A 27,243-nucleotide genomic window follows, 5' to 3' on the forward strand; every position below is an offset into this window, starting at 1 on the left:
TTTTGGCTATTTTAATGCAGTTAAGTATGATCATTTCTATTTGTTTTCAGTTTGTGTGTGATAATGCGAGGGGATTGGCTCCTTGTTTGCCAGCATTGTGTCAGTGTGATTTGCTGCCCAGAAGCTGATGCACACTCTGCCCTCAATTGCTGAAACGAAGCAGATGCCCTCGGTCTGCAGCCTCCAGGCTCTAAATCAGGCTCCGTGCACAGAGCTGGGTCAGACGCCACCAGGGCCTGTGGCTGATGCACAGCAGACCTCAGAGTCAATGTGAAGGCAGGTACTGACTCATCTGATGACACTGGGTTTCCCATGAGCTAACTGTGAAGCTAATGTCTCCCCCTGTTGGGCTTTTGTGAAACTACAAACGAGCACAGAGAAGCTGTTTGGTTCTTGATCATTTAAAATAGAGCCTACATTATTTAATTTTTTTCAAAGATCCCCTACATACAAGATAAAATATCTGGGAGACCCCTTCATGTACAATTCTTGGAATAACTTTCACATAGCCTATTTTTATAACTTGTGTGTGAAAGAACGGCACAAGAGAAAGTTGTCAGAATAATTTACATGTATTAAATGTATTTTCGATACAATAAGAAATAAACCAAGGCATCTCTCCTATGGAAAAACATCCTAATGGTGTGGCTCATCCATGGCAAAGAATAAAGGCAAGTGCATCAATGTGTTGCGGCGCAATGACCTTCATCAGTTTCTTTTTATATCAAAATTTTACCACCCTTGTTGCAAAGAACACTGGAATTTTTATTTCACATTTTTTACACTTTTCTTTTGCCTTTCTTCATATTACCACTGTATCATTTAAATGTATGAATCTGGAGACTTTTCACAAACCCTCTAACAGTGGGACACAAACCCCGTTTTGAGAACCACTGATTTAAGATATATGATAATAACTTGTCATCAGATAAACTGGATGATTATGATGTTGAGTTCGCCGTCAGGATCTGAACCTGCAGGAGTGAGTTCACATCCTCTGCGCTCAGAGAGACTGAAGGCCTGTAACACTGATAAATAATGAAAGCTGATCAGAGCCTCTTAAAGAGCAGCTCCCTCATTACACAGCTCTGTCTGCGTTCATGAGAAGGAGAAACACATCAGTGGTAATTTGATAGTTTATAGGGGGGGGATTTATTGCAAAAAATGGAGCCTGTAAACAGTTGGCACGACTATTTTTGAAGCTGTGTGGTCTCTTGAATCAACTGGAGCCTTCATAAAAATGAAATTACGCCGCACAGCAAACAGCTCTGACTAACTTCTCAGGAAAGAAAAACTTTAATCTATGCATCACTGTGGGTTTGAAGAGGAATTTCACATTAAAAAGCTGTGATTCATAGAACACAGTTGGATATAATGTGTTATAATAATTAAAATGATAACAGGTAATGCAACCAAAAACAATTATTTTAACAGGATATCTACATATATATAATATTAAAATTGTTACTTAGTTTAGATTTACTGTTGTGTGTAAATAACAATGGGTGAGTTTTAGCTGGATGGCTAAAAGGATTTATATAAAGGACATTTATGAAAGCAAATTATGAGAAGATGCTTGAACCTGTTGAGGCCAAACTGAGTATTTAAAAGTTTTGATACTAATAACTTTTTTTCTTTCATTTGGTACAGTCTATAGAAAACCATTTTCAAAGCTAAGCAACCGTTTCCAGGAAATCCATACACAGTAAACTGAAAAAAAGGAAAACAGAATCCAACTTTATTGACAAACGTTTTATTTCTGAGAAATTGTCTATAAATGTACAAAGCCACATCATTCATTCATGACTCTACATAGTGTTGACAAACAGAGCAGTTAAATGCTTTGCTTTAAATGAAAAACAACTTTCCATCTGATCTGGTCATCAGATTTAATTTAGTTCCCTTTTGTTTTGCAGGGCTGTGTTATTATGATTAGACGCATGGAATCATAAAATAAGAAGCAGACCACCACCAAAATCCTGTTTTAATCCATTTATCAGTTGTAAATACAGGTGGATGTAGTGTGTCTGTATATATACCAACATTTGTTGTCACATTTTCACATTACACTTTTAATAAATGAGTCAACATGTCCCTATCATGGCACTTGTTTTATAATCCAATAAAAATACAAATGTGGCTAGCAGTCGTTCTGCACTTGGTTTGTGTCTCACACGCGATTCGAGTCAATATTGACATTTTTCTTATAGATTCATCTACAAAGTGACATTTTCTTTTTTTCTGAGCACAAAAAAGCAGCGAGTCAATTAGTGATGGGCGACATCAATACAGATTATTGGAGCTCTAGTTTCTCACTGTTGGTCCTCAAGGCCGACGATCCTCTGTGTTTACCCTGAAACGCACAGTCCTGATGTGCACCCTACAGCCAGAGACACAGTGCATGCTCATTCTTATGCTCAGCAGACGCCCTTGACATTTACAGGAAATAACGGCAAACCAATGAGACAGCGGCTGTCGTCACACAGCTGTCCCCCCCCCCTCTTCTTCTATTGACCACACAATGTCTCCTAAGGTCTGCTGCTTGCTACTTCCTTATGCATGAGCTGCTGCCAAGAGACCGACGGTGGATGTGTCCGTTTTGACTAATGCTCGCTCTGGTTGCACACAAAGTTGGAACATCCAGTATTCATGCAGGTTTATGAAGAAGGTGGCGTCTGCATTCTGTGTACGACCTCCTGCTCGTCTGGTTGTGGTCTGTCGACGCTGGGTGCGGGTTCAGTTTTGGAGAATTGGCCTTAATGAGCTGTGATCTTCAGCCTGGTTGTTGTTCGACTGGGTCCGTCTTTAAGGATTCATCCTATTTATCCTATCCTCCTTTTATTCACAGCTGATGTTTATAATGCTCTGCCATGAAAATAACTGTGTCTTGTTGTGATATTTCCCTTAACAACATCTGCTGTGTGCAGCTAAGTGCTGTAGATCCTTTAGTAGATGTATTAAAGCTGGGTTAGACTTTGCTGAGAAGCTTCTGGCTGCTGCTTGAACAACCTGAATTATCTATGAATTCTCAGGTTCAACACTCGGGTACATTTTGCATTTGACTGATTTCGGATGGCACCGCAGGAGTTTGGGATGCGGTAAATGAACAAGGAGCGATGTGGTGCAGATTTGAGCCACACAGGCTGGACTAAATATTTGAATAAAAAGAGAAAGGGCGGCTATGCTCAACCTAAAAACTTTTCATATGAACGTGTAGCTGCTTGGCCAGTGCTGTGAACTTGTAGCAGGACAGAGAACATATTTTTGAAGTCCACAATGTGCTTGAACAACAATTGTGCTTGTGTGACTACATAGGTCAAACAGTCAACAATGAATTTCCGGCCTTCTGAGCTCGGGTATTGTGCGTGGATGTCGGACATATATAATAACGGGCCACTCTGTGTTAATTGTGGCCCTTTTATGGCCGCTGCTAAAAAAAAAATTCCTAAATCCACCACTGTGTTACAGGCCCGGCTTTGCGTTTCGACGGCTTTCACCCCATACACCTCGCTGACCCAAAGCCCACATTTATAACGTTTCAATCCTTGAACATTAGAGTTAACTATTTTGTGCGTGTGTGTAGAAAACAGCCTTTTAGAGGAAGGTGCGGCCTCTCACTGTTTAGCACTGGAGCCGTGCGGCACCAGGAAGCCTGACCTCTCCTTGGCAGTGAGTTTGACGGATCACGCAGTCTGAACACACGTAAGTGAAAAGCGTCTGGAGACAGTGCAGATCTGTCGACGTCAGCTGTTGTCTCATTTAGAAAAGGAGGAGACGATGAATTAATAAAACGGGCTCTGTATTCATCAGCATCCCCTTTGCAGCTTTAAATGCTTAATTTAACATTAACATAATGTCGGTCCTGTAGTTCTAAATGCACTTAAAAGAAAAGAACGTCCTCCACTTCACCGTGTTTCCCTTACTCATCCTTTCTCTGTCCGCACTCTGCTCTCACAAGAACATTTTGTGGTCAATGGAAAATGCCACCGGCACCTAGCCATAGCCTTTGCCCTTTTACTACTCCTGTAATGTTTATGAGGCGATGTTGCACTCACTTTGAGTTTCCTGTCGATAAGTGCCTCAGCAGCACGAGGAACCCACCTCCTGCAGGAAGAATCTGCAGCGGTGGGACTTCTGGAAACTGAAACATGTATATCTTTGGAGTGAATGGTAAATAGTATCTATTTACATTGCATTTTCCCCATCTCGATGACCATCTAAGGCACTTTACAGTACAAGTTTGCCATTCACACACAGTCACAGTCATGCATCTGTGTTGCAGTGCACTTTCTTTATAGCTCTTGACACAGTCACCACAGGCGATTTGGGGTTTGGTATCTTGCCCAAGGACACTTCTGCATGCAAATGGAGAGACTGGAATCGAACCATTGACCTTCTGGTCAGTGGATGAACCACTCCACCACTCAAGATAGCTTGACATATAATACGCCTGCCTCACATACTCCACCATTACTGGCAATAGCTCCTCCATTTCCTTTTGCCATTGCTGCTCCCTTCATCTCTATCAGACATTTTCCTAAGTGCAAATACTTTAAACATTGATGCATTTTTTCATTATGTTACAAGCTGTTTCTTAGTTTTTCTCCACCTGTTGATAAGGTTTTCTTGGTTGTTTGTCCTCACTATTGTTGAGGGTTAAGGAAAGAGGATGTTGCACCTTGTTAAACCCTGAGATAAACTGATTTGTAAATATGGGCCATACAAATACAATTGAGATTGATTGATTTATTGATATTTTTATATTTACGTATGGATTTTTTGCAGCAGTCGCTGTGGCCTTCTGTGTTTTTGATAAATGTGTCTTCTATGTGTCTTATACAGGATTTTATGTCATCAAACTGTATCTGAATATAGACTATTTTTGTTTCAACCCTGAGACATTGATTTCTCTCGAGGAATCTGAAATGATCCAATAATATTGATCCAGGCTTGTCCCAAGAAATTCACAGCTATATAGCGACCTTAAAAAAAAATCCAAACAGAAATGGATCCTTTTCTCTCTTCGTGGATGGAGGTGTGCCCTCGGAGCAAAAAGACGCTTTCTTCAAATCGGTGTGTGTCTGCTCTTCCTCTCGCTGCTGAAATCATCAGAGAACACAGAGAGCCAGGCTCCAGCACCACACATCAACCCACCTGCTTCCTCTGCTGCCACATGACTGCTGATGTCAGCCCCCAGCCAGAGTCAAGGCTGGGAACCTGTAGACAAAATGGTGTTTGTGCGTCCGTCCAGCAGCGTGAGCATGTGTGGGCTGTGCAGGCTAAAGTGGGAAGAGGAGGAGGGAGGAAGAGGAGAGAGAGAGAGAGAGAGAGAGAGAGAGAGAGAGAGAGAGAGAGAGAGAGAGAGAGAGAGAGAGAGAGAGAGAGAGAAAAAAAAGGGCCAATTAAACAGATGATGATAAATCAACACAGCTCCTTCCGTTTATAGCCACGCGTGTGTGTGTGTATGTGTGTGTGTGTGTGTTGCATCTTTATTGCGTTTGTGTATATTTATGAAGTTCAGTTATGAGAAATTAGCCTCTGTATCCACCGGGGTCCTCCCACCCCATGTTGTCTTGTTCTCTAATCCGCCCACATGTATCGTCTGAGGAAGAGAGAGAGACGTGGGGGGGGGGGGGGGGGGGGGGGGGGGAGAGAAAAAATAGTGCAGAAGGTGACGCTCATCCAGCGGAACAAGGGAAAGGGGAAAGGCAAAGAGAGAGAGAGAGAGAGGTGTCCACAGGCTGCATCCACTGAAACATCTTGGGGGGAATAAAAGGGAGAAGGAGCTGAATGGTCGCTGCGCCTGGAAGCGTAGAGACACTGTCACACAGGCTGGCAAATCTATTTTTCCATTTTCCCGGCAATAACAAAAGAGGTGGGGAGAGGGCAGATCGAGGGAGAATAGAGGGAAGAGAGAGAGAAACAGATATCAGGGGGGACCTCTTGCTTCATTCCATCCCCGTGCCACCATCAGCAGCATGACCATAAAGCTCTGGTGAAAACCGTGCCAGAAACAAAAGAGAGAGAGAGAGAGAGAGAGAGAGAGAGAGAGCGAGAGAAAGAGACGAGAGATTTGCGTCCAACAGTCGCGCGCAATCCCGGTTGTTTTTTTTGGGGCTTTTTTTTATTATAAAGCGGTGGGAGAGAGAATAAACAAAAACAAAAATTGTAGCTGAATGCCTGCGAGAGACTGGATACTCTGTGAAATCATAAGAAAAAGAGCGATCTCACACAGAGAAACTACCTTGTGATCGATCTGTTACCTCTGAAACCAACCTGAACCAAGTGAGTATGAACCGTGTCCGTGTGCATCGGTGTGTATCTATACATGTGTCTGTGCATCTGGTGGCTTTATATTCCGGGTGATGTCCGAGCGGCTCCGCGGCCACATCCACAGATCACAGCGACCAGAAGCCACATTCAACAAGTATCGTTTTATCCACAATAGCTGCGTGTGTTTTTTTTTTTAATATATCCACATTTTGTATCCTCCTGTGTGTGCGTGCGTGTTGATGAGTAATCTGGAGGAATCAGGATGTGAGAGGAGAAACGATCACATAGGAATCACGGAGCTCTTCACTGCATGTGTTATACAAAGAGAAGTGTACTTTTACAGACACACACACACACACACTGTCTGGTTTAATGAATGTGACGCCTGGAAAAAATATGAAATATAACAAACACTCCTCACGGCACAATTGGTGGGTGTTTCCCCATCTACACCACCACAGCAGAGCAGTTTAATGCCACTGGGAGGAATGTGTGTTTGTGTGTGTGTGTGTGTGTGTGTGTGTGTGTGTGTGTGTGTGTGTGTGTGTGTGTGTGTGTGTGTCTGTCTGTCTGTGTGTGTGTGTGCATTCCTCTCAGCATCATTTTGTGTCTTGCCTGCATGAGGAACTGTCAACGTGTGTGTTGCTTTTGTGCCTTTTCCACGCACGCATTTTCGTTTCACTTGCCTTTGTGTGTGTGTGTTTGTCTCACTGTGTGTAAATACGTGTGTGTGCGTGTGTGTGTGTTTGTGTGCACACTTGGGTAGGTGTCAAGGCCTGAAATGGAGGTTTGATAAAGGTACCACAGGGGAGGAGGGCGAGACACACAAACACACACACACACACACACACATGCATGACAGCAAGGGAGAGGAAGGTGTGAGGAAGAAATGTGGAAGGGGGGAGGGGGGGGGGGCTACTGGAGTGGAACCATGGGGAAGAACATAGCGTCACTGCGAGAGATCTGGTCCTGCAGGTCTGTGGGGGGGCAGTTGAACGTCTAGACTCTGTCAACCTGCAGCTCCGTCTGCATCTACACACACCAAGTGTCCAGTTTCATAACGCCTCTTTTTTCCTTCACTTTCTCGTGCATCACACGTTTTCTTTTCCTCTTTTTTTTTTTTTTTTGCCTTCCCTCTGCCAGCGTGCTCTTCCCCCTAATGGGAACTCAAGCTCCTCTTTCTCCATTTGCTCGCTCCCCTGCTTTTCCCCCACCTCAGTCCTGCATTATAAATCCACAGCCTGAGCTATTTTTAGATGTGAGGGTAACCCAGAAAACACCCGTCTCGATTTAAGCAAAAAAAAAAAAAGGGAGGAAATGATAGGAGGGGGGAATAAAAAGCCAAACCCACCAGAGACAGTGGCATGTTGTGTCAGTGGATGTGAATGGAGAATAGAGTTATGATGGGGCTTGAAAAGGAGGGCCCTGTTGATTGAGCAGGGGATGGTGATGGGGTGGGGGGGGATAAATCTATTTTTAGGCCGTGATTGAATTACGCATGTGTCGTGTCCTGGGTGTGTGTGTGTGTTCTTCGCCCCTGACCCTTCCTCTCTCCTCGTCCCTGACGGTTTTCTCCTCAGTTGTGGGAAAACTTTCCCTCGTGTCCCTCCGACTAATTTATTACCCGATCGACCCCTTGACCTTGACATTCACCTCCAGCTCACTTTACACCTCCTCTTTGTTTTCCATCATTCCTCTTGTATAGAGGCCAACTTCTCTCTCCATCCTCCCTGGCTGCTGAGAGTCTAACCTGTGAACTTCCCTTCCTCCCTCCTCTGGGTCTAATCGCCGGCTGGTTCAGAGGCCGAGCGTCTGAGCAGTAATCTCTCTTTTCTTTCCTCGTGCCGCTTCTCTCCCGTCCGGCCCCGTGTATCACGTCTTTACACCGCTGGATCGTAATGGGCCTAATTACGCCGTTGGGGCAGTGTCATTAATTAGAAGTAGACGGTTTTAATACTTGAGAGAGAGTGGGAAGGTGCTGGGGGTTAGATCTATTTGCTCTCGATGCAAATTCCACCGAGAACCAGATTTCAAAGTCAAAGGATATTAGCTCCGATTTTTCCACCTTCGAAAATAGAGCTCCTTCTCGACATGACACTGGATCCCATCCAATGGATTTCTCCCTCCTCTTGCACTCAGGGCTTTTTCAGGCCTTTTCTCACCTCTAGCTCCACCCAATCATTGCTCCTCAGGGAGTTTTTGTAACTCCTCTCCTAATCACTCCCTTCAGTCTACCCCCCCCCCTCAACCAAATCTCAACGTTTATCCTCCTGCGGGCCAGGCAGGATTTTAGTCACGGACACTGACTGAGCTTTCAGAGCTCCATTACAGGCTCCATCGCCGCTCATCTATTCCTGAATATGGCCTTATGTATTAATCATCCCCCCAGCTAGCTAAAAGGAGGAAACCAGGAGCACATGATTGTTTTTCTCCCTCCCTTTCTGTCTCTGTAAAAAAAAAAAAAAGTGTCTGGATCATAGCAAAAGAGCAGGAGCATCTCCTGGGGATGGTTGTGGGGGGGCGGGGTGGCCGACCAATATGCACAAACCTGTAGCCCCCGGGGGGGTGTTGCTGCTGCAGTTTGTGGGGATTGGTCAGCCCCTGGAGGAGATGTCCACACTGGTAGATTTCCTCCCTGCTTGCTTAATTGATTGGCTATTTAATTCACGTTTTGGGAATAAGCCCCTGGTGAGCTTTGTTATGATGAGAAATGCCCCCCCCCCCCCCTGTCTAAATGAGCTGTTCTCAGAGCTGCTGGATCTTTGTGTCCCCCCCCCCTCCTCTTGTTTTTCATCTGCATACCCACCCCTGTGTCTGTTCTTGTCTCCCCTCACTCTCTCACCCATTCATGCATCTCCTCTCGCGTTCATTCTGATTTTATTTGATTCATCCTCTCGCTCCGCTCGCTATTCTTGCACATGCACCGACACCTTATCTGGCGTCTTCTCTCCTGGCAGCATCAGAGATCCAGCGTGAGGCGCATTGACAGTCAGAGGGAGGATGGGGATTGAGGGGGGAAGATAGAGAGAGAAAGAGAGAGAGAGAAAGAGAGAGGACACTGTGTGGTGTGACACCGCACTAAAAGGGGAGGTGACCGCAGTGCTTCCACCGCGCTGCAGTGACTTGCTTTCTCCGGCTGGGGTCTCCTCAGCACCGGGGAGTGTGCGTGCCAGGGAGGGAGAGGGAGACAAGGTAGAGTCGAGGAGGAGGGGTGAGGAAGGGAGGGAGGCGATATGGATGGAGCAGCGTGAAGCCTTGTGGTTACATCCTTTGATGAGGCAGCGGGTGGAAAAAAAAATGGCTGTGCACCAGAAACACATACGTAATTTGTGCACTGTCTCTCTCTATCTTTCTCTCTCATATACACGCTCACACTCTTTCTCTCTATCTATCTCTCTCTCTCACACACACATACCTTAAACACTCGCCTGCAATACCCTTCTTTCCCCCAGTGGTACATTTGCCATTCTGCTCAGCTGTTTATCTGTTTTACATCCCTACACTTGTTTTCCTTCCTCTCTACCTCCTCCTCTCTCTCTTTCCTCTTATTAGTATTGCAGACCATTCCTTACCCTCCAGCACACTCCCCCTCTTTCACCTTCACAACCGTTTAGGTACCATACCCCGAGCCAACGCAAGGTCTTTTTTTTTCTGTCTTCCTCCCCTCTTTGGTTTTCCCCAAGCACCCTCTCTCTTCTATACCTCACCCCATCCCCTCCTTCTCTCACACACAGACACACACACACACACACACACACACACACACACACACACACACACACACACACACACACACACACACACACACACACACACACACACACACACACACACACACACACACACACACACACACACACACACACACACACACACACACACACAGACACTCTCTCTATCTCTCTCTCTCTTTCTATCCTTTTCTCTCTCCTTGTCTGCCCTGTACCCCATCTTATCTCACTCCCTCCTATCTCTCCCTCTCTGCGATTGGTAAAGGTTTTGGCTTTTTTTGCCAACTGCTGGGTCTGTTCCGCACAGTCAGCACTCCTCCCATTTCTTCCCTTCTCTCTCTCTCTCTCTCTCTCTCTTATCTCTCTCTCTCTCTCTCTCCCCCTCTCTCTCTCTCTCTCTCTCTCTCTCTCTCTCCCTCTCTCTCTCTCTCTCCCTTTCTCTCTCTCTCTCTCTCTCTCACTCTCTCTTCCCGCCACCCTCCCCGGTTACTGCTGCTGGTACCTCACAGTCAATGCATCCCATAATTCTATGCTCCCTCCCCCTCTTGCTGCAGTGTTTCTGCTAATATATATTAGCGTCAGTGCAGCCTTAGTGCACGCTCTCGCTCTCTCTCTCAGCCCCGATCTCTTTCTCTCTATCTATCAGTCCTCTGCAGAAATGATCTTCCTCTGAGTTATAACGATTAAGCCTTGTTTTGGTCTTCCTCGCCCCGTTTGCTGCACTCAGGTGTGTGTATGCGTCTCCCTCCCTTTCTCTTCCTCCCCCCTCCCTCTCTGCCTCTCTCTCTCTGGATTCTCTCCACCTGAGTGTGTGTGTGCAGTGGTGAGCTGGTAGTAGCAGGGTGGCGCAGGACACGGTGGCCAAGGCAGGAAAGGCTGCAGTAGAGAGAGAGAGAGAGAGAGAGGTGGTGGTTGTAGCGGTGGGGGAGGTATTGTTCCTCCACTCTGCTCCTCTGGCTTCCCCCTCCCTTGCCTCTCACTCCGATTTTTACCTTTCTTCTCATGCGTACGCTCTGTCGCTCTCTCTGCCTTCCTTCTTCACCTCTATGCTTGACTTCCTTCCTCCATTTTCCATGCGACGCTCACTTTCTGTAGCCTCAACACCTCCTCCTCAGGGTTTACCCCCCCCTTTACTCAGTGGTGGTAGTTGTTTTTTTCAAAGCAATTACACTCGCTGTCAGTGATCAAAGTGTTGAGGCAGACTCTCAGGGATGTGCTCACTGTCCCCCTGTATTAAGCTGAGAACTGCAGGCGTCCTGAAGTGCAACTGGAAAGCATTCGGCTCACATGCCCGTCAGGATCAATAATCTGGCTCTTGTTGACAACAAGACTTTTACTCAAAACCCTTTTATAACGTTAAACCCTAACGATGTTATTAGTTTGTGGAAAAGTTGGCAAGAGCCCAGCTACTCCTTACCCACTGATTAACCTCCGATTTTACTCAAATAAATGAAAGAATACTCAATCAAATTCATATAATCAATACGCTCACCACACATGACTCCCGGGGAGCAAAAGGCCATTTAACCACACTTACAGACTTGTGGCTGTCTGCGTATAAAATATTCAGCAGTCCACCAATAAGCTGCAGCAGCCTATGAAGGAAAGTCAGAAGGATGAAAGTTTCAGAGAAGCGTTGCATCCCGTCACAGGGAGGCAGAGTGTGCCGCTGTCCGTGGTGCTGAAACACAAACCTCCCAACACAAGCAGGTCCCTGCTGGAAAACCCCACAGGACAAAGCTGAGTCTGGATACAGATCTTCTTACGCTGTCCCCTCCACCGTCCACCTCTTTGGTGTAGATGTTTTCACTCAATGAATTATTCCTATTAAATCTGTATTAGTTGTTAAAGATGCAGACCAAACCACATTGGCTCTGCGACACAGCGCAACTCTGCTCAACTGCAAAACTCGGTGCAGACATTTTTTGCCAAGCAAGCAGATTTCATGGTCCTGCAGAAAAAAACTGCAAAGAAGTAGAAATTTAAGGCATTTAACACTTAAGGTACTTTATTTTTCTGATCTGCGCACATATGATACATCATTTGGGGGGTTTTATCAGCTCTGCGCAGTTTTAAAAATGCGTACGTTGGTTGTTTACCCATGCAATAGCCTTGATCTACTTGAGCTTACCTGAGTGTCGTTAAGTCTTTTTCCAGGATCCTCCAAAATTGAAAAAAGTTGAGTAATCATGTCAAGAAAGGTCAAATTAAAATCAGAAAAAAGATCAACTTAATGTCAATAAATGAACTGAAAAGAAGGGAGAGACAACAAACTTCTCCATAAATCCAAAACGATTGAAAAAAGTGCAGTGGAATGAGCCAAAGAACAGCAAAGACACGTAAGAGAGGATGACTGCAGTGTCCCACAAGATAGGCAGCAAAAGTCCGAGAGGGGGAGAGAGAGGAGGAGAGAGTTGAGCCAAAGTGAAGGAATGCTACTTTGAGCAGAGGGAGGGAAAGAATGGGTCAGGAGGATAAAAAGAGGGGAGGAATGAAAGAAAAGACTGCATTAGAGCTGAGTGAAAGAATGAGAGGGAGAGAGAGAGAGAGAGAGAGAGAGAGAGGTGGTGGGGATACTGGATCGGAATGTTCGGAAAGGAGGAAGAGGAGGAAGAAGTGAAGCCTTGAATCCCCTTCAATGAAATGTGATTCCCTTATGCGGAATACGAGAGCGAGCGATGAAGGAAAAGTGAGGGAGAGAGAGAGAGCGAGTGTAGTGGGAGGGAGAGGAAGAGGGGGGGGGCAGTGGGCCCTCACATGGGAGAGGAAGGGGGGAGGGAGCACGCTGGATTTCTTTGAACAGAGGAAAAAGGTTAACAACACAGATATACGGCACACGTATGGAGGCTTCTTTTTTTCTTCTTTTTTTGCTGCGAACGCGTGTCTCCTCTGAAGGCCCCCCACCCCCCCACGGCTGGCGCTGCAGCTCACGGGCGAACAATCTGACCTCGCTGGGAGAAGGAGAGAGAGAGAGAGAGAGAGAGAGAGAGAGAGTCAGACATAGAGAGAGAGAGGGAAAGAGAGCGAGAGCAAATAACTCTGGCTTTTTTTTACTGCAGCAGAATTCATTCACTTTTATAGCGCCCTCTCCTTTTCTCGATGCTCTCCCTCCTCCTCCCCCCCCCTCTGCACTGCTTTCCTGCAGCCCCATTCTTCCATTACACAGAAGGGATGCTGCGTTCACTTCCCCCCCCCTCCACACCTCCATGTCTCCCTCGCTACGTCCCTGTCTCCAGGTGTTTGCCTGCCTTGCTTTGCCTGATTGCTCTGTCCTTTTCTATCCTTCCATTAAAAATCAGATTTATGGCCTCCTCCTCCTCCTCCATCTCCCTCTCTCCCCTTCTTACCCTCTACTCCTTCTTCTTACCCTCCACACGCACACGCACGCACGCACGCACGCACGCACACACACACACACACACACACACACACACACACACACACACACACACACACACACATATACATACACACATATACAAAGCAGTGCATGGGAGAAGTGGCAGGCAGAGGATTGACTTGATCTTGTGTGAATCTCGGTGCTGTGTGTGTTTGTGTGTGTGTGTTTGTGTGTGTGTGGTGGTGGTGGTGGTGGTGTGTGTGTGTGTGTGTGTGTGTGTGGGGGGGGGGTGGCTGCAGTTTGTGTAGCACGCACACGGGCTGATTGAGGAGATCAACATTAGTACGGACACTGCACTCTCGGGAGGCAATTAACACACATCACACACACACACACACACACACACACACACACACACACACACACACACACACACACTTATATTCTCACACACACAAACACACACAGTGCTGCACCACCTCATGTCAGAGAGGCATTCTGGGGGTGGGTGGGGGGGAAGCTGGATTTAAAATGTTCTTCTATTTCTTCCACATTTCTGAGCCCTCACCTTCTGTCAGAGGCTGTTGAGGTGTGGGATATGTGTGTGAGTGTGTGTGTGTGTCTGGGTGGGGGGGGAGTGTCTCTGGGTGATGCTGGTGTTGTTTGTGTGCTGTGCAGTCTCACAGTGGCCTAATTAGGGAGAGACGATTCGAGTGAGCGTTGGGCTCCAGCATCATCCATATGGGGCTCTGGAGACAGGACAAGGGGGCTACAGGGCGAGGGATTGCCCCCCCCCCCCCCCCCCCCGCTGGGAACCCCCACCCTCCCCAGCCCGGTCACTATAGCTTAAAATCTGCCCATCACGCGTGCATGTGGTGTTCCCAATCCCCCAGTGAGGCCGCTGACGTGCTGCAGAGCCACCTCACCTGTGTGTGTTGTTGTGTTGTTGTCCTTTGTGTGTTCGCAATGATAAGTGTGAGTTGCTTCTGTGCCCGAAACCTCCCTCCTCTTCATCCCTGCACCCCCCCCTCCTCCTCCTCTCCCTCTTCACTGCACCTGCACAAGGTCACTTTGCACCAAATCCACCATCACCACCATCACCATGATTACCGAGTGATCAAACCTTTGCAGCTGCTGTAAGCACCCACCCCCCCCACACTCTGTGTGTTGCAATGTTGATGATCCACCGTCTCTCTTTCTACCCTCTGCTTAAAAAAAAAATCTCCCCTTTTTTTCTCCCCTCTCTCTCTCTCTCTCTCTCTCTCTCTCTCTCTCCTCGCAGACTCCTCCCTCCGGTCTCTCTCATCCTTCTCCCTCCCTCCCCTCCCCTCCTCCCCCCCCCCGGTCCTCTATGCTCAGCTCGGTGTGTGTATCCTCTTTTAAAGGGCGCAAGGGTGGGAACAAGTCGTCCAACAAAGCATGTTACAGCGCAGACATGACTTGTCCGTCGGAAAGCGAGAAGATCGTGATCAACTGCGGCGGCGTGCGCCATGAGACCTACCGCAGCACCCTGAAGACGCTGCCGGGCACGCGTCTCTCCTGGCTCACCGAGGCGGACGCGTCCAACAACTTCGACTACGACCACAAGCTCGACGAGTTCTTCTTCGACCGCCACCCGTCCGTGTTCTCCTTCATCCTCAACTACTACCGCACCGGCAAGCTGCACTGTCCCAACGACGTGTGCGGGCCGCTGTTCGAGGAGGAGCTCGCCTTCTGGGGCATCGACGAGACGGACGTGGAGGCGTGCTGCTGGATGAACTACCGGCAGCACCGGGACGCGGAGGAGGCGCTGGACAGCTTCGAGAACCCGGAGCCGGACGCGCCGGACGACGACCCGGCGCTGGGGGGCGCGGACGGAGACCTGAAGAGACTGTGCATGCAGGAGGACGCGCGCAAGGCGGGCTGGTGGAAGACCTGGCAGCCCAAAATATGGGCGCTCTTCGAGGACCCGTATTCCTCCAAATACGCCCGGGTGAGTCCCCACCAACCCACCCACACATATGTCTATCTCTCTCTCCTGCAAGTTGTCCTCTGCTTGATAAGTTTTAAAACTTCTTGTTCCCATCGCACCTGCAGAGGAACCCGCCCCTGCTAATGACCTGACTGTTGGTATGCGTGTGTCAGCTGCAGCTCGTATTAACTGGCAGGATATATTAACCTACCGATATTGAATAATTAATGCAGGTAGCATATATGGGGGAGAATGGAAAATGGTATGGCAGCTATATCTGCTGGTACATGGGTGTATATATACGAACCAGGCTCGTTCACCTCCACGTCTTCGCCTGGATACATTACACATATTGAATGCCGTTTTTTTTTATTTTTATCGACCTCGTAATTCCTACACTACTTGAGCGGGTTTGATACATGATCTGCCTCCGGACGCTGTATCCGCCGCGCGTCCTGCATCCAAACGCCTCCATTAAGTCATACGTGTCCGTTTACGATGCACATCAATGCGCCGTATTTCACCGTTACTCTTATTTATTGGAGCAGCGCACTGAAGGTGGGTGGGGGGTGCTCACACGACGACGATTCCTCGGTGTTGGAGTGGAATGTTTTTCTCTCACATTTGCCCTTCCCAGTGCTCTGCTGTTTATTGTTTTTATTGGGAGGGGGCCATTCCCACCAGTCCCAGTCCCCTTTTACGCACAGGATTTGTTACCATTACGCATAACTTTCTCCTATACATTTGGATGCCTGCTATTGTTCTGGTGTAAATAGTTAATAGTCTTATTCTTGAAAGCAAACAGTTGATGGCGTTTGATCACACAGGTGTTGGAGTAACAAGTACCCCTCACTGCGTTTGTGATCCCGGACACATAAGACGGATCCAGTGGCCTTTTGGTTCTTTTACAGACAAATCCAGCTGCTTGATCACATCTGCTTTGATTTCTCTTGTTTTGTATAGCCGGTGATATAGTTTGATCATCCTTGCCTGCGCTTTTTTGTGCCAGTGCAATTTTGTCAGGAGGGTGTGTGAGGGCTCTTAGGTGCATGCTCTGGATGCATGCATGCACTGTAGATGCACATGCAAATCCAGACAGGCAGCAGACACCTGCAGTGGCCAGTTTGTGTATTATTCACTATCACACACACACACACCTCTTCTGGCACCATGGTTTGGTCTACACACCTAGATTCAGTTCCATGTGATGGAGCAGGGAAGTGTCTGGCTTTGACCCGACAGATGATCTGCTTGAGGCCACCTGATCTGTCTCCCTGGACTCTGGGATCAGGGTTACGTTAGGGTTAGGGTTAGGTTTGATTTCTCACCATCCCAACCTCCCCAAAACAGCTCATAGCCGAGAGGCTCGTTGCATGATTCCCAAATGATGCAGGGGAGGGAGATTTTCAAGCGAGGCAGGGTGACGAGCACGAGGCAGAAAAGGTGCTCCGCGTGTAAACAGAAGTGGATTCGCTGCTGAATTCTGAATCATCTCAGAGCAAGAGGGGGCAGCATTTTGCAGCACTGCCATACCTCGGATGCAGGCTATACTGTACCTGCTGCCTGTTCGCTGGAACGCTGTATATTATGTAATGTACACTTAAACATCACACTGGTATCATAGATTTCATAAATGATACAAAAGCCCAGATTCATTGAATGCAGATAGTGGCGTTTGTGACACACCACAAAGGGGTTATGCAGAGTACAGAGCAGGTAGTGGGTGGGATTCATTTCAGTGGCTGCACAACGCTGCCTCTATTTGTGGGTGAACGCAGCCCCATTTCCCTACATAGGTCTAATATGCCGGCGCTATACCTCAAACAGCGCCGTGACCCAGATCACTCTCTGTTTCCTCCATCGCCGCTCCTTTCTAAAAGTATCCTGTCTGATGTGGCAGAACCTTTTGGTCTCTCGGTCCTGAGAGATGCAAATTATATGTGAGGAGAAGAGCGAGAGAGAGAGAGAGAGAGAGAGAGAGAGAGAGAGAGAGAGAGAGAGAGATGAATAGACGCTAGGACGGAGAGAAAAAAACGAGAGCTGATGTGGAAAAACAATGAGACAGATGAGAGAGAGACAGAGGAGGGAGACGAGAGGAAATAGAGGGAGACAGGAGGAGAAACGATACTCTAATGATTTTAAGGGGATTTTGCTTCCACGGCTGTGATGTAACGCATCAGCAATCAATTGTTTTGATGAGAGCGTTCGATGGGCAACGCAGGTTCTTATTTTCCTTCAAATTTCACCATCCCTCTCTCTTTCTTCGCATACGGTCGTGCGAGGCTCGCTTGTGGATCTATCACGGTCGCACACACATGTAGAAATGCACACATGCTGGTGTCTGTGCTGGCTTTTCTGCTGCAGTAGACACAGGAGAGAGCAGGAGGAGGAGGAGGAGGAGGAGGGGGAGCACTGGAGGAAGAGAAAAGAGGTGGAGGGAGCTGGGAGCGAGAGGGATATTGGCAGAGTGAGGGAAATGGAGAAGGGGTAAGATAGTGGGGAGAAATGGAGGGAAAAAGGGGGTGAGCCTGAGAAGGACACGGAGGGAGGAACGAGGGAGACGACGAGGAGAGAAGGAGAGAAGGAGAGAGGAGGTGACAGCCACAGGGAGGAAGAGGTTCTGTGATGGGGGTGGGGACACTTGTCTTCGTATCTTCGATTATCTGTGACGGCTTGAGCCATCGACTCTTCCCGCCCGGGTCCTCCCGCCTGCCTATTGATTGATATTTTATTGATTATCTTCTCTTTTGTCTGTTTTTTTTTAAAGCCACTCTCTGTTTCTCCATCACCTCTTAAAAAAAGGAGAAACCTGACAAGGACTCCGGGCTTATTCATGGTGACACGATGGCCAACCCACAGAGAAAATTTATGGACGTATTTATTGCTTTGATGAGGTGTTACACGATACAATTTGCATCTGATTTCTTTATTGATCCACGTCTGGTTAACAAATAGATCCTGACGCACACATGTATCATGAAACTTACTGTTTTAAACTCTAATCTGCCTGAAAGACAATTATCCTAATCGAATAAGGAAAGGATCCTCCAGAGTCAATGAACTGTGTTTATTGTTTTGTCGCTGTTTTTTTTTTCTTCAGCCAATGCAAATCTAATTAAATGCAATCGCTTGTCGCACAGCGGATTGAATATATGTTGTTAAATTAAGATGTAGAAAATAAGATTTGATCGCTAGATGGTTTCCGCTTAAAAGTAGCATTTGTTTTTGTTCTGTAAACTGAAAAAGTTTGATTATTGAAATAAGTATTGAAAAATACTTGTTACAGTGCTGTGCAGTATTCGAAGTGTTTAAATGAGATATATAAGCACAATAATATAGAGTTAATCTTGCATCAATAAAATATTTTCTATAGTATGTTGTATAAATCAGAAGTAACCAGATGCCTTTGTAGTCAATCTCCTCTCAAAGCACCATTTGTAGCTCAGAAATATACAAGTTGCCTTTATGCCTCCTGTTCTAAACTTTTGTTTTCCATTTTTGGGGCCTGTTTTTAATTCATTTAATGGGGAGCATTGCTTTGTCCAGAACCCCCCCCCCTCTCTCTCTCCCTGAAGGTCATATCTTTGTTGTCAATCTCCTCTCAAAGCACCATTTGTAGCTCAGAAATGTACAAGTTGCCCCTATGCCCCCCGTCCTAAATCAGACTTTTGTTTTCCATTTTTTGGGGCCTGTTTTTAATTCATTCATCTCCCTGAAGGTCATATCTTGTTGTTCATTGTTTTCCGTTCTTCTTTTCCACAGCGTTCGTTGCTCTGGAACGCACAATGCTGTCATTAACAGAAATGTGACCTGCCAATGCTCCGGACGGGCTCGGAACAGGTCGTCTCTGGGTAGAAAATCACTGGGCCGGACAGAAATGAGAAGATAGATGTATTAATAAGTGCGAGCGTAAATATAGATATGGTGTTGGGTAGGAAAGGACATCGCCCGGGGCAGAGTTTGGGTGACATTCCCATTTTTGTCTGGGACATTGCGTCAAATTCTTCAGGAGGAAGACCTTGTGGCCAAGAAGTTGAGTTCTGTGCGAGTTTGGAAAAAATATACGGGAAGGTGTTTGATTTCTAACAGGTCTGGAAGGTGTTCATTTTCATATTCAATAAAGTATTCTTTTCCCAGTTAGATTTTTAACAGACTAGGTCAAAGGTTCCCAATTGTTTCAGCCCACGACCTACAAGATAACCCTGCCAGAGACTTGTGACCCCAATTATCCCAAATGATATTGATTTGAGCCTTTTCACAAAAAAGGCACCTATGTGCGCATGTTGCAATGTTTCATTCCAAGCGTGACCCCCCCCCCGCTTAAAGGCCTGTTCCCCACTTACTTTCTTGTTCCTCTCCCCGATGGGCTGCATCTGAAAATAGCAAAAAGAGGGAAAGGAGGCCATAATTCCATTCTCTGGTGGCTGAATCTTTTCCTCCATTTCTGGTGAGAGGATGAGGCTGTCACTTGTTATGACAGTTCAGCACATAAGCAACATTTATAGAAACTGGAAATAGCTAAAGCACCAAACCCGTCTTAACAGAAGGATTCGAGGGAGATATTCGTAGGTGCTCACTAAGTTTAAAGAGGTAAACAGTGTTCCTCTGGCAGTAGCTGCTGGCAGGGGCGTGATAATTAGTCCCCCCGTCTTTCCTGTGCCCGCAATTGGTAAACGTATTGTGTACTGTTTAAATTTTTCCCTGACGGCGTTTTGTACCTCAGGCCTTCTCACGTTGTGTTTACATCCTCAGAAGTCACAGTCCGTCCGCTTGCCGCCTTGTAACCTGAGCGCTGTCTGTTGGTGATACTTTAATGGATAGATGCTTGATGTCTCATAACAAGGACAGAGGGAAGATCTTAATGTTGAATAAGCAAGACGCCCTTTTGAAGGGGATGAAAACAGAAAGCAGGGTTTGATTTGAACTACTTTGTGGTTTTAATATAGACGTAAATTTGTCTTCTGGATTATTCTGGCCTGCTGTTGTGGATCCAGAGACTTTATATAGAAGATGGACGACGCCTCTCCAACGCTTAAATAATAGGGATACAAGTGCTGCCATCTTGTGCAATTTGAGCCAGATTCTTCGATGTAGCGATTTCCTGCCAATTTACATGCTCGACCAATCGCGACTCAGCTGTCAATCATGACTTTACCCTGTTTTTATAACTCAAATATCTGATTTAAACCAATATTACAGTGAGAAGTAAGAAGTAAAGTATATGACAGAAAATATCATTTTAAAACCGTTACTTTAAATTGGCTCATATCCCATCCACTAACATAGATGAGGCAGGATGGATGAACTACACTGTAGCCAGCTGGTTCAGCTCTGTTTTTGTTGTTACCAGTTTCTGATCAGAAGGACACAGATGCCTTTGTCGTCAATCTTCTCTCAAAGCACCATTTGTAGCTCAGAAATATACAAGTTGCCTTTATGCCCCCTGTTCTAAACTTTTGTTTTCCATTTTTGGGGCCTGTTTTTAATTCATTTAATGGGGAGCATTGCTTTGTCCAGAACCCCCCCCCCCTCTCTCTCTCCCTGAAGGTCATATCTTTGTTGTCAATCTCCTCTCAAAGCACCATTTGTAGCTCAGAAATGTACAAGTTGCCCCTATGCCCCCAGTCCTAAATCAGACTTTTGTTTTCCATTTTTGGGGCCTGTTTTTAATTCATTCATCTCCCTGAAGGTCATATCTTGTTGTTCATTGTTTTCCGTTCTTCTTTTCCACAGCGTTCGTTGCTCTGGAACGCACGATGCTGTCATTAACAGAAATGTGACCTGCCAATGCTCCGGACGGGCTCGGAACGGGTCGTCTCTGGGTAGAAAATCACTGGGCCGGACAGAAATGAGAAGATAGATGTATTAATAAGTGCGGGCGTAAATATAGATATGGTGTTGGGTAGGAAAGGACATCGCCCGGGCAGAGTTTGGGTGACATTCCCATTTTTGTCTGGGACATTGCGTCAAATTCTTCAGGAGGAAGACCTTGTGGCCAAGAAGTTGAGTTCTGTGCGAGTTTGGAAAAAATATACGGGAAGGTGTTTGATTTCTAACAGGTCTGGAAGGTGTTCCATTTCATATTCAATAAAGTATTCTTTTCCCAGTTAGATTTTTAACAGACTAGGTCAAAGGTTCCCAATTGTTTCAGCCCACGACCTACAAGATAACCCTGCCAGAGACTTGTGACCTCAATTATCCCAAATGATATTGATTTGAGCCTTTTCACAAAAAAGGCACCTATGTGCGCATGTTGCAATGTTTCATTCCAAGCGTGACCCCCCCCCCCGCTTAAAGGCCTGTTCCCCACTTACTTTCTTGTTCCTCTCCCCGATGGGCTGCATCTGAAAATAGCAAAAAGAGGGAAAGGAGGCCATAATTCCATTCTCTGGTGGCTGAATCTTTTCCTCCATTTCTGGTGAGAGGATGAGGCTGTCACTTGTTATGACAGTTCAGCACATAAGCAACATTTATAGAAACTGGAAATAGCTAAAGCACCAAACCCGTCTTAACAGAAGGATTCGAGGGAGATATTCGTAGGTGCTCACTAAGTTTAAAGAGGTAAACAGTGTTCCTCTGGCAGTAGCTGCTGGCAGGGGCGTGATAATTAGTCCCCCCGTCTTTCCTGTGCCCGCAATTGGTAAACGTATTGTGTACTGTTTAAATTTTTCCCTGACGGCGTTATGTACCTCAGGCCTTCTCACGTTGTGTTTACATCCTCAGAAGTCACAGTCCGTCCGCTTGCCGCCTTGTAACCTGAGCGCTGTCTGTTGGTGATACTTTAATGGATAGATGCTTGATGTCTCGTAACAAGGACAGAGGGAAGATCTTAATGTTGTATAAGCAAGACGCCCTTTTGAAGGGGATGAAAACAGAAAGCAGGGTTTGATTTGAACTACTTTGTGGTTTTAATATAGACGTAAATTTGTCTTCTGGATTATTCTGGCCTGCTGTTGTGGATCCAGAGACTTTATGTAGAAGATGGACGACGCCTCTCCAACGCTTAAATAATAGGGATACGAGTGCTGTCATCTTGTGCAATTGGAGCCAGATTCTTCGATGTAGCGAATTCCTGCCAATTTACATGCTCGACCAATCGCGGCTCAGCTGTCAATCATGACTTTACCCTGTTTTTATAACTCAAATAACTGATTTAAACCAATATTACAGTGAGAAGTAAGAAGTAAAGTATATGACAGAAAATATCATTTTAAAACCGTTACTTTAAATTGGCTCATATCCCATCCACTAACATAGATGAGGCAGGATGGATGAACTACACTGTAGCCAGCTGGTTCAGCTCTGTTTTTGTTGTTACCAGTTTCTGATCAGAAGGACACAGATGCCTTTGTCGTCAATCTTCTCTCAAAGCACCATTTGTAGCTCAGAAATGTACAAGTGGCCCCTTTGCCCCCCGTCCTAAATCAGACTTTTGTTTTTCTGTATTTGGGGCCTGATAGGTTTGAGGGACATTCCCATTTTGACCACTAACATGGAGGAGGCAGGATTTATGAACTATACTGCAGCCAACCACCAGGTGGCAATTACGACACTTCTTGGGGAACCGTCACGTTTTCCAGGTTTTAATTTGTTGTCTGTGAAAGTTGAACTTCATAGGTTTATCCTGTGTCCAGATTAAACCCCCATTTGTTATCATCAGTATTACAACTTTGGTAAATATAATTGTTTACTTTCTTGCCAAACTTAGAAGACATTCATTCTTAACTTACATCAAAACTGGTAAATGGAGGGAAACAGTTTGTCCAGTCCGTTCAAAGAGATAAAAATAAGTTATCCTCACCTAGAAACCTCAGTAATTGTCATTTTATATCGTTTAGTTTGTTATCTTATTGTAAAAAATACGGATCTATAAAATAGACCAGTATACAAGACTTTTTTGTTTGTGTCAAAGGAGTAATATATTACATGTTGATTATTGAGCTTTAAAGGTGCTGGTGTGGTGAGTTTTCGTCTATTTACAGTCGTTCAACAACAAAACAAGTGTATTTCCCAAAATGTTGAACTATTGTTAAGTGTGGCGCCACCTTTTGAATAGAAGTCTTTAACATTTAGTCTGATAATGCTGCAATAACTCCCCCAGCTACCTTTCTTCTTCTCCTCTTTATGTCCTTCTCAGCCATCTTCCTCCATTTCCTCCTCTGAGGTCCATTTAGCTGGGCTGGTTAAGTGCTGAGTCAGCGCTCCTCGCTACTGTACAGACGGTCAATTAGTCGGACCTTGTGGTAAACCCCGGACATTTTTGCTCTTATGGTCCGGAATAGGAATCAGGAATCAGGAAACTGGCATGGTGGAGAGCTCACATGGTGCCAGAGCCGATTACAGTGGTGGGAGTCTGAATTCTCTAAATGGGGAAAATCTTGTCAAAACACATGAGGGAACAGTGTGTTGTGTACTATAATCACACAAACCGCCACACGCACGGGCACATGTATATGTAAACAAACAGCTGGGCACATACTGATGGAGAAAAAAATGTTTTAATTGTGCGCTGAATCAAAAATCCTTTCACTGCATCAAGGCGGTCAATTATTCATGAGCAATCTCCAGGCACACACTGTAACCAAAGGGAGACTCGACGTGGTACACAAACCCATTTACCCGCCGGCCGCTGCGACACGCGTCTATACATCTGACCCCCTCGAACACTCGGCTGGACATAAATCTCTCCCCGTACACTCACCTTTACACATTGGCCCATACTCTGTAAGTGTAGCTGCCCATAAACCATCCAGCCGAGCGTTCACACTTACGGCACGAAGATAAATCACCTCGTTCGACACGCCTCCACATGTAACCCCGCAGATCACTCTCACACGTGGGAATGTCCCACATACAGAGACGTAGATCAACAACCTGAATGTTAATTAGCAGGCAGCCTACATTGCACTTATGCTTTTTAATTAGGAGCGATTTCCAAGAAATATTGTCATTATTTAGTTTTCTGTGAATCCTGTTTTGATGAATCAGTTTATTGTTTTGTAGATATGATATAAGAAAGCAATTATACATATGACTGCCATTCAAAACATCCACCAATATTCCATTTAACACCATTTAAAACAGGAAAATGTCCTAATATTTTAGATTTATTCTCATAATTCTTTACATATTTTCTGTTAATTAAGTTACAATTTTGAAGTGATGCAATAAAAAAAGGTTTTAGAATAATATTGGCTGAGCCTTTTGTATTTTATGTATATTATAAATATGCTGATTATTTACAATATAAGGCAATAAATAATTTGGTGTAAATGGCTGAAATAGTGAAAAATGGTGAAAAAATATACAAAACTACACTCAAAATGAATTGACCTTAAAAAATATTTATTTTTTGCCCCTATGTCAATTTATCGTTTTATGAATTTATCCCTTTTTTCGAGATTATTCATCATGAAATTATAAGAACTGTTCATCAGAATTTCACAGAACCAATGTTTATATTTGTCAAAAACAACAGGTCAAAATCCAAAGATATTCAACTCAACATCATAGTAGAGAAATCAGTCAGCTCATATTCACATTTGAGAACCTGACGCGATTTAGACTTGCTTAGAGACCATGAGTTAAAATAGGAATTGATTATTAAATATGTGGCTGATTTGTGGTGCGGTGAACAAAAACAGCAACATATAAGTCCTGTCTAATGTGCAGGTGGTTCGTCCTGCGAGCGTCTCTTCATGGTTGGCCGTGCGTCGTTACCCGGTGGCACTTAAACAGTCAAAGTGGATCCATGCTCATTCCCTTGGAAAATGATTTTGGAGGGACAATCCCTGTGTGACCATCTGCTTCCTCGTGATTGTCCCTCCCGTCCAAGTGGCTGGGGAGCGGCGAGCAGAGTGTGTGTGTGTACCATCGAATCGCTCTAAAAGGAAACGTGATCGAGAGCAGTCCGATTCCGGATGTGGACTGGAAATTATTTGTTAGAAATGCCCTCAGGACGTTTGTCGAGATCAAGACATCGTCTCAGAATTTGACTTGACATTGAGGGATTGACAGATTGATACGTGTTGCGCTGTAGTTTACCGAAAAAGTCCTTTGTGCGTGTCCCATGATGTTTCATTCCCCCTTTTATGATGACTGATTATAGACAGTTATTGGAGCACAGGGGGACAAGGAAGGGAGCGAGGGAGGACAGATGGGGAGGGGGGGGGGTCGTAAAAAGGGGAGGAGGAGGAGAAGGCATGAAGTCGATCGGTCATCACAGCTCAAAGTACCAGGACTTGCTTTATTTGCCTTGGACGATACAAGCAGGACAGGAGAGGACGGGTGGATAAAGGGGAGATCGGCTGAGAAAGAGACTGGAGGTGGGGTGGGGTAGGGTGGGGGGGGCTGCGTCACAAGGACAAATAGTGTGCTGCAGTAATCTGTGGCGAATACAAAGCAGACGAGAGAGGACAGACACGTGTGCAGTTCACTCACCTCCACACGGCGATTGTTTGTCTTCAGAAATGTTTGTCAGGATTGCAGTGGGAATGAAACGGACCTGAACGCTGCAGAGCCGATACGACACAGTGACGTGCCGCCTGGAGAGCAGCAGTGTGTGTGTGTCTGTATGGGTGTGTGTCTGTATGGGTGTGTGTGTATGTGTCTGTATGGGTGTGTGTGTGTATGTGTCTGTATGGGTGTGTGTGTGTGTGTGTGTGTGGGAGAGAGCTTCCCGATTCCTCTGCATCATGTCAAGGAGTTGAGTCATGGATGGAAATCTCTGCAGCACAAGTCTGTGTTGTTATTGAATTTTTTTTTTTTAACCAGGATCCCTTCCAAGAGCGCTGACCTCAGCGAGTCAGTGTCTCCAGCACTCGGAAAAAAAATTAAGTATATGCAAGGATTACCCAGAGCAGACGCTAATTATATCTCTAAGTTTCGTGCAAACCTGGCTCCAACCTCCGTCACCGCTCCTCCTCCTCCTCCTCCTCCTCCATCTCCCCCTGCATTCAGGTGTTTGATAAGCCTCATGCATACGTATGAGACTCGCACACCATGTGGCCACGTGGTTTCGCACATATGCAGTCATTCTACACATGCGGGCGTCCCGTTATGCTCCTCCTCCTCTCTGCCCATCTCCACATCTGCTTCCATCAGTCTGGGCTCAGCGTCTTCTGCTGTCACTGCCCGTCCTGGCTCGGACACCAGCGTCCTCCACCTACCCAGAGAGCTAGAGGGGATGAAGGGGTCAGAAGTATTAGATATTTTCTACCTCTCTTCATGTTCATATCAGCTGTCATGGATCTTGATGAGGACTTAAGTCCCTCTGGATCAGTGCGCATCTTCTATGATAGAGCCTTTGTCTTGTTAATGCACAAACAGGTTGACTATGTGGGTGACAAGACTGTAAATTCTTATTTGAGCAACTGTCAGTTAACACAATTATTTGTCAACCTGTTCAATGTTGGTCCGCTAAGAAATGGCCCAACATTTATTGATTCGTAGTCGTATTTACATTTTAATACTTCTGTCAGTGGTTTTGTATTTACTTTGCAGTCACAACAGCGGTGTCATCGTTCTCATTACATTTTTAAGCAAGAAAACATATGTCCTAAAATGTTGGATGTATTCCAATATTTCATAGCAACAGTATAGATAAGAAAACGAAGGTACAGACAACGATCTTGATTTTACACCCAAGATATCCGTCCAGAACCCCCAATGTGACACAAGGATTAATCTGATTATTGGAAGTCAAATTTACTTGCTTACACACAGATAATTGTTCTTTATGTCATATTAATTGTATTTAGTGGACTTACTAAATACTCCACCGGGGATTTATACTCTTAGACACATTTCTTGGACCATGCCAACGCTAGACCTGAGGAATGTTTGAGGGAGCGGTTAAAAGCCACAGAAGTGAAGACAAATACGAAAGACGTCTTTTCTGTACTATTCACTTTCTCTCACTCTCTCTCTCTCCTTCCCTCTCAGTCTTT

At 45.7% G+C, this 27,243-nt stretch overlaps 1 protein-coding gene across 5 annotated transcripts in view; it reads left to right on the forward strand.

Moving 5' to 3' along the window:
• Positions 1 to 14,695: 14,695 nt before the first annotated feature.
• The window catches only part of kcnc3b (potassium voltage-gated channel, Shaw-related subfamily, member 3b), a 29,128-nt gene continuing 16,580 nt past the window's right edge, over positions 14,696 to 27,243 (forward strand). For all 5 annotated transcript variants that reach the window (XM_061095160.1, XM_061095161.1, XM_061095163.1 and 2 more), the window contains exon 1: positions 14,696 to 15,316. In XM_061095160.1, the coding sequence (XP_060951143.1) occupies positions 14,696 to 15,316 (621 nt within the window). The remainder of the gene's footprint in view (positions 15,317 to 27,243) is intronic.

The sequence above is a fragment of the Limanda limanda genome, chromosome 21, assembly GCF_963576545.1.
Source record: "Limanda limanda chromosome 21, fLimLim1.1, whole genome shotgun sequence".
Taxonomy (NCBI): domain Eukaryota; kingdom Metazoa; phylum Chordata; class Actinopteri; order Pleuronectiformes; family Pleuronectidae; genus Limanda; species Limanda limanda.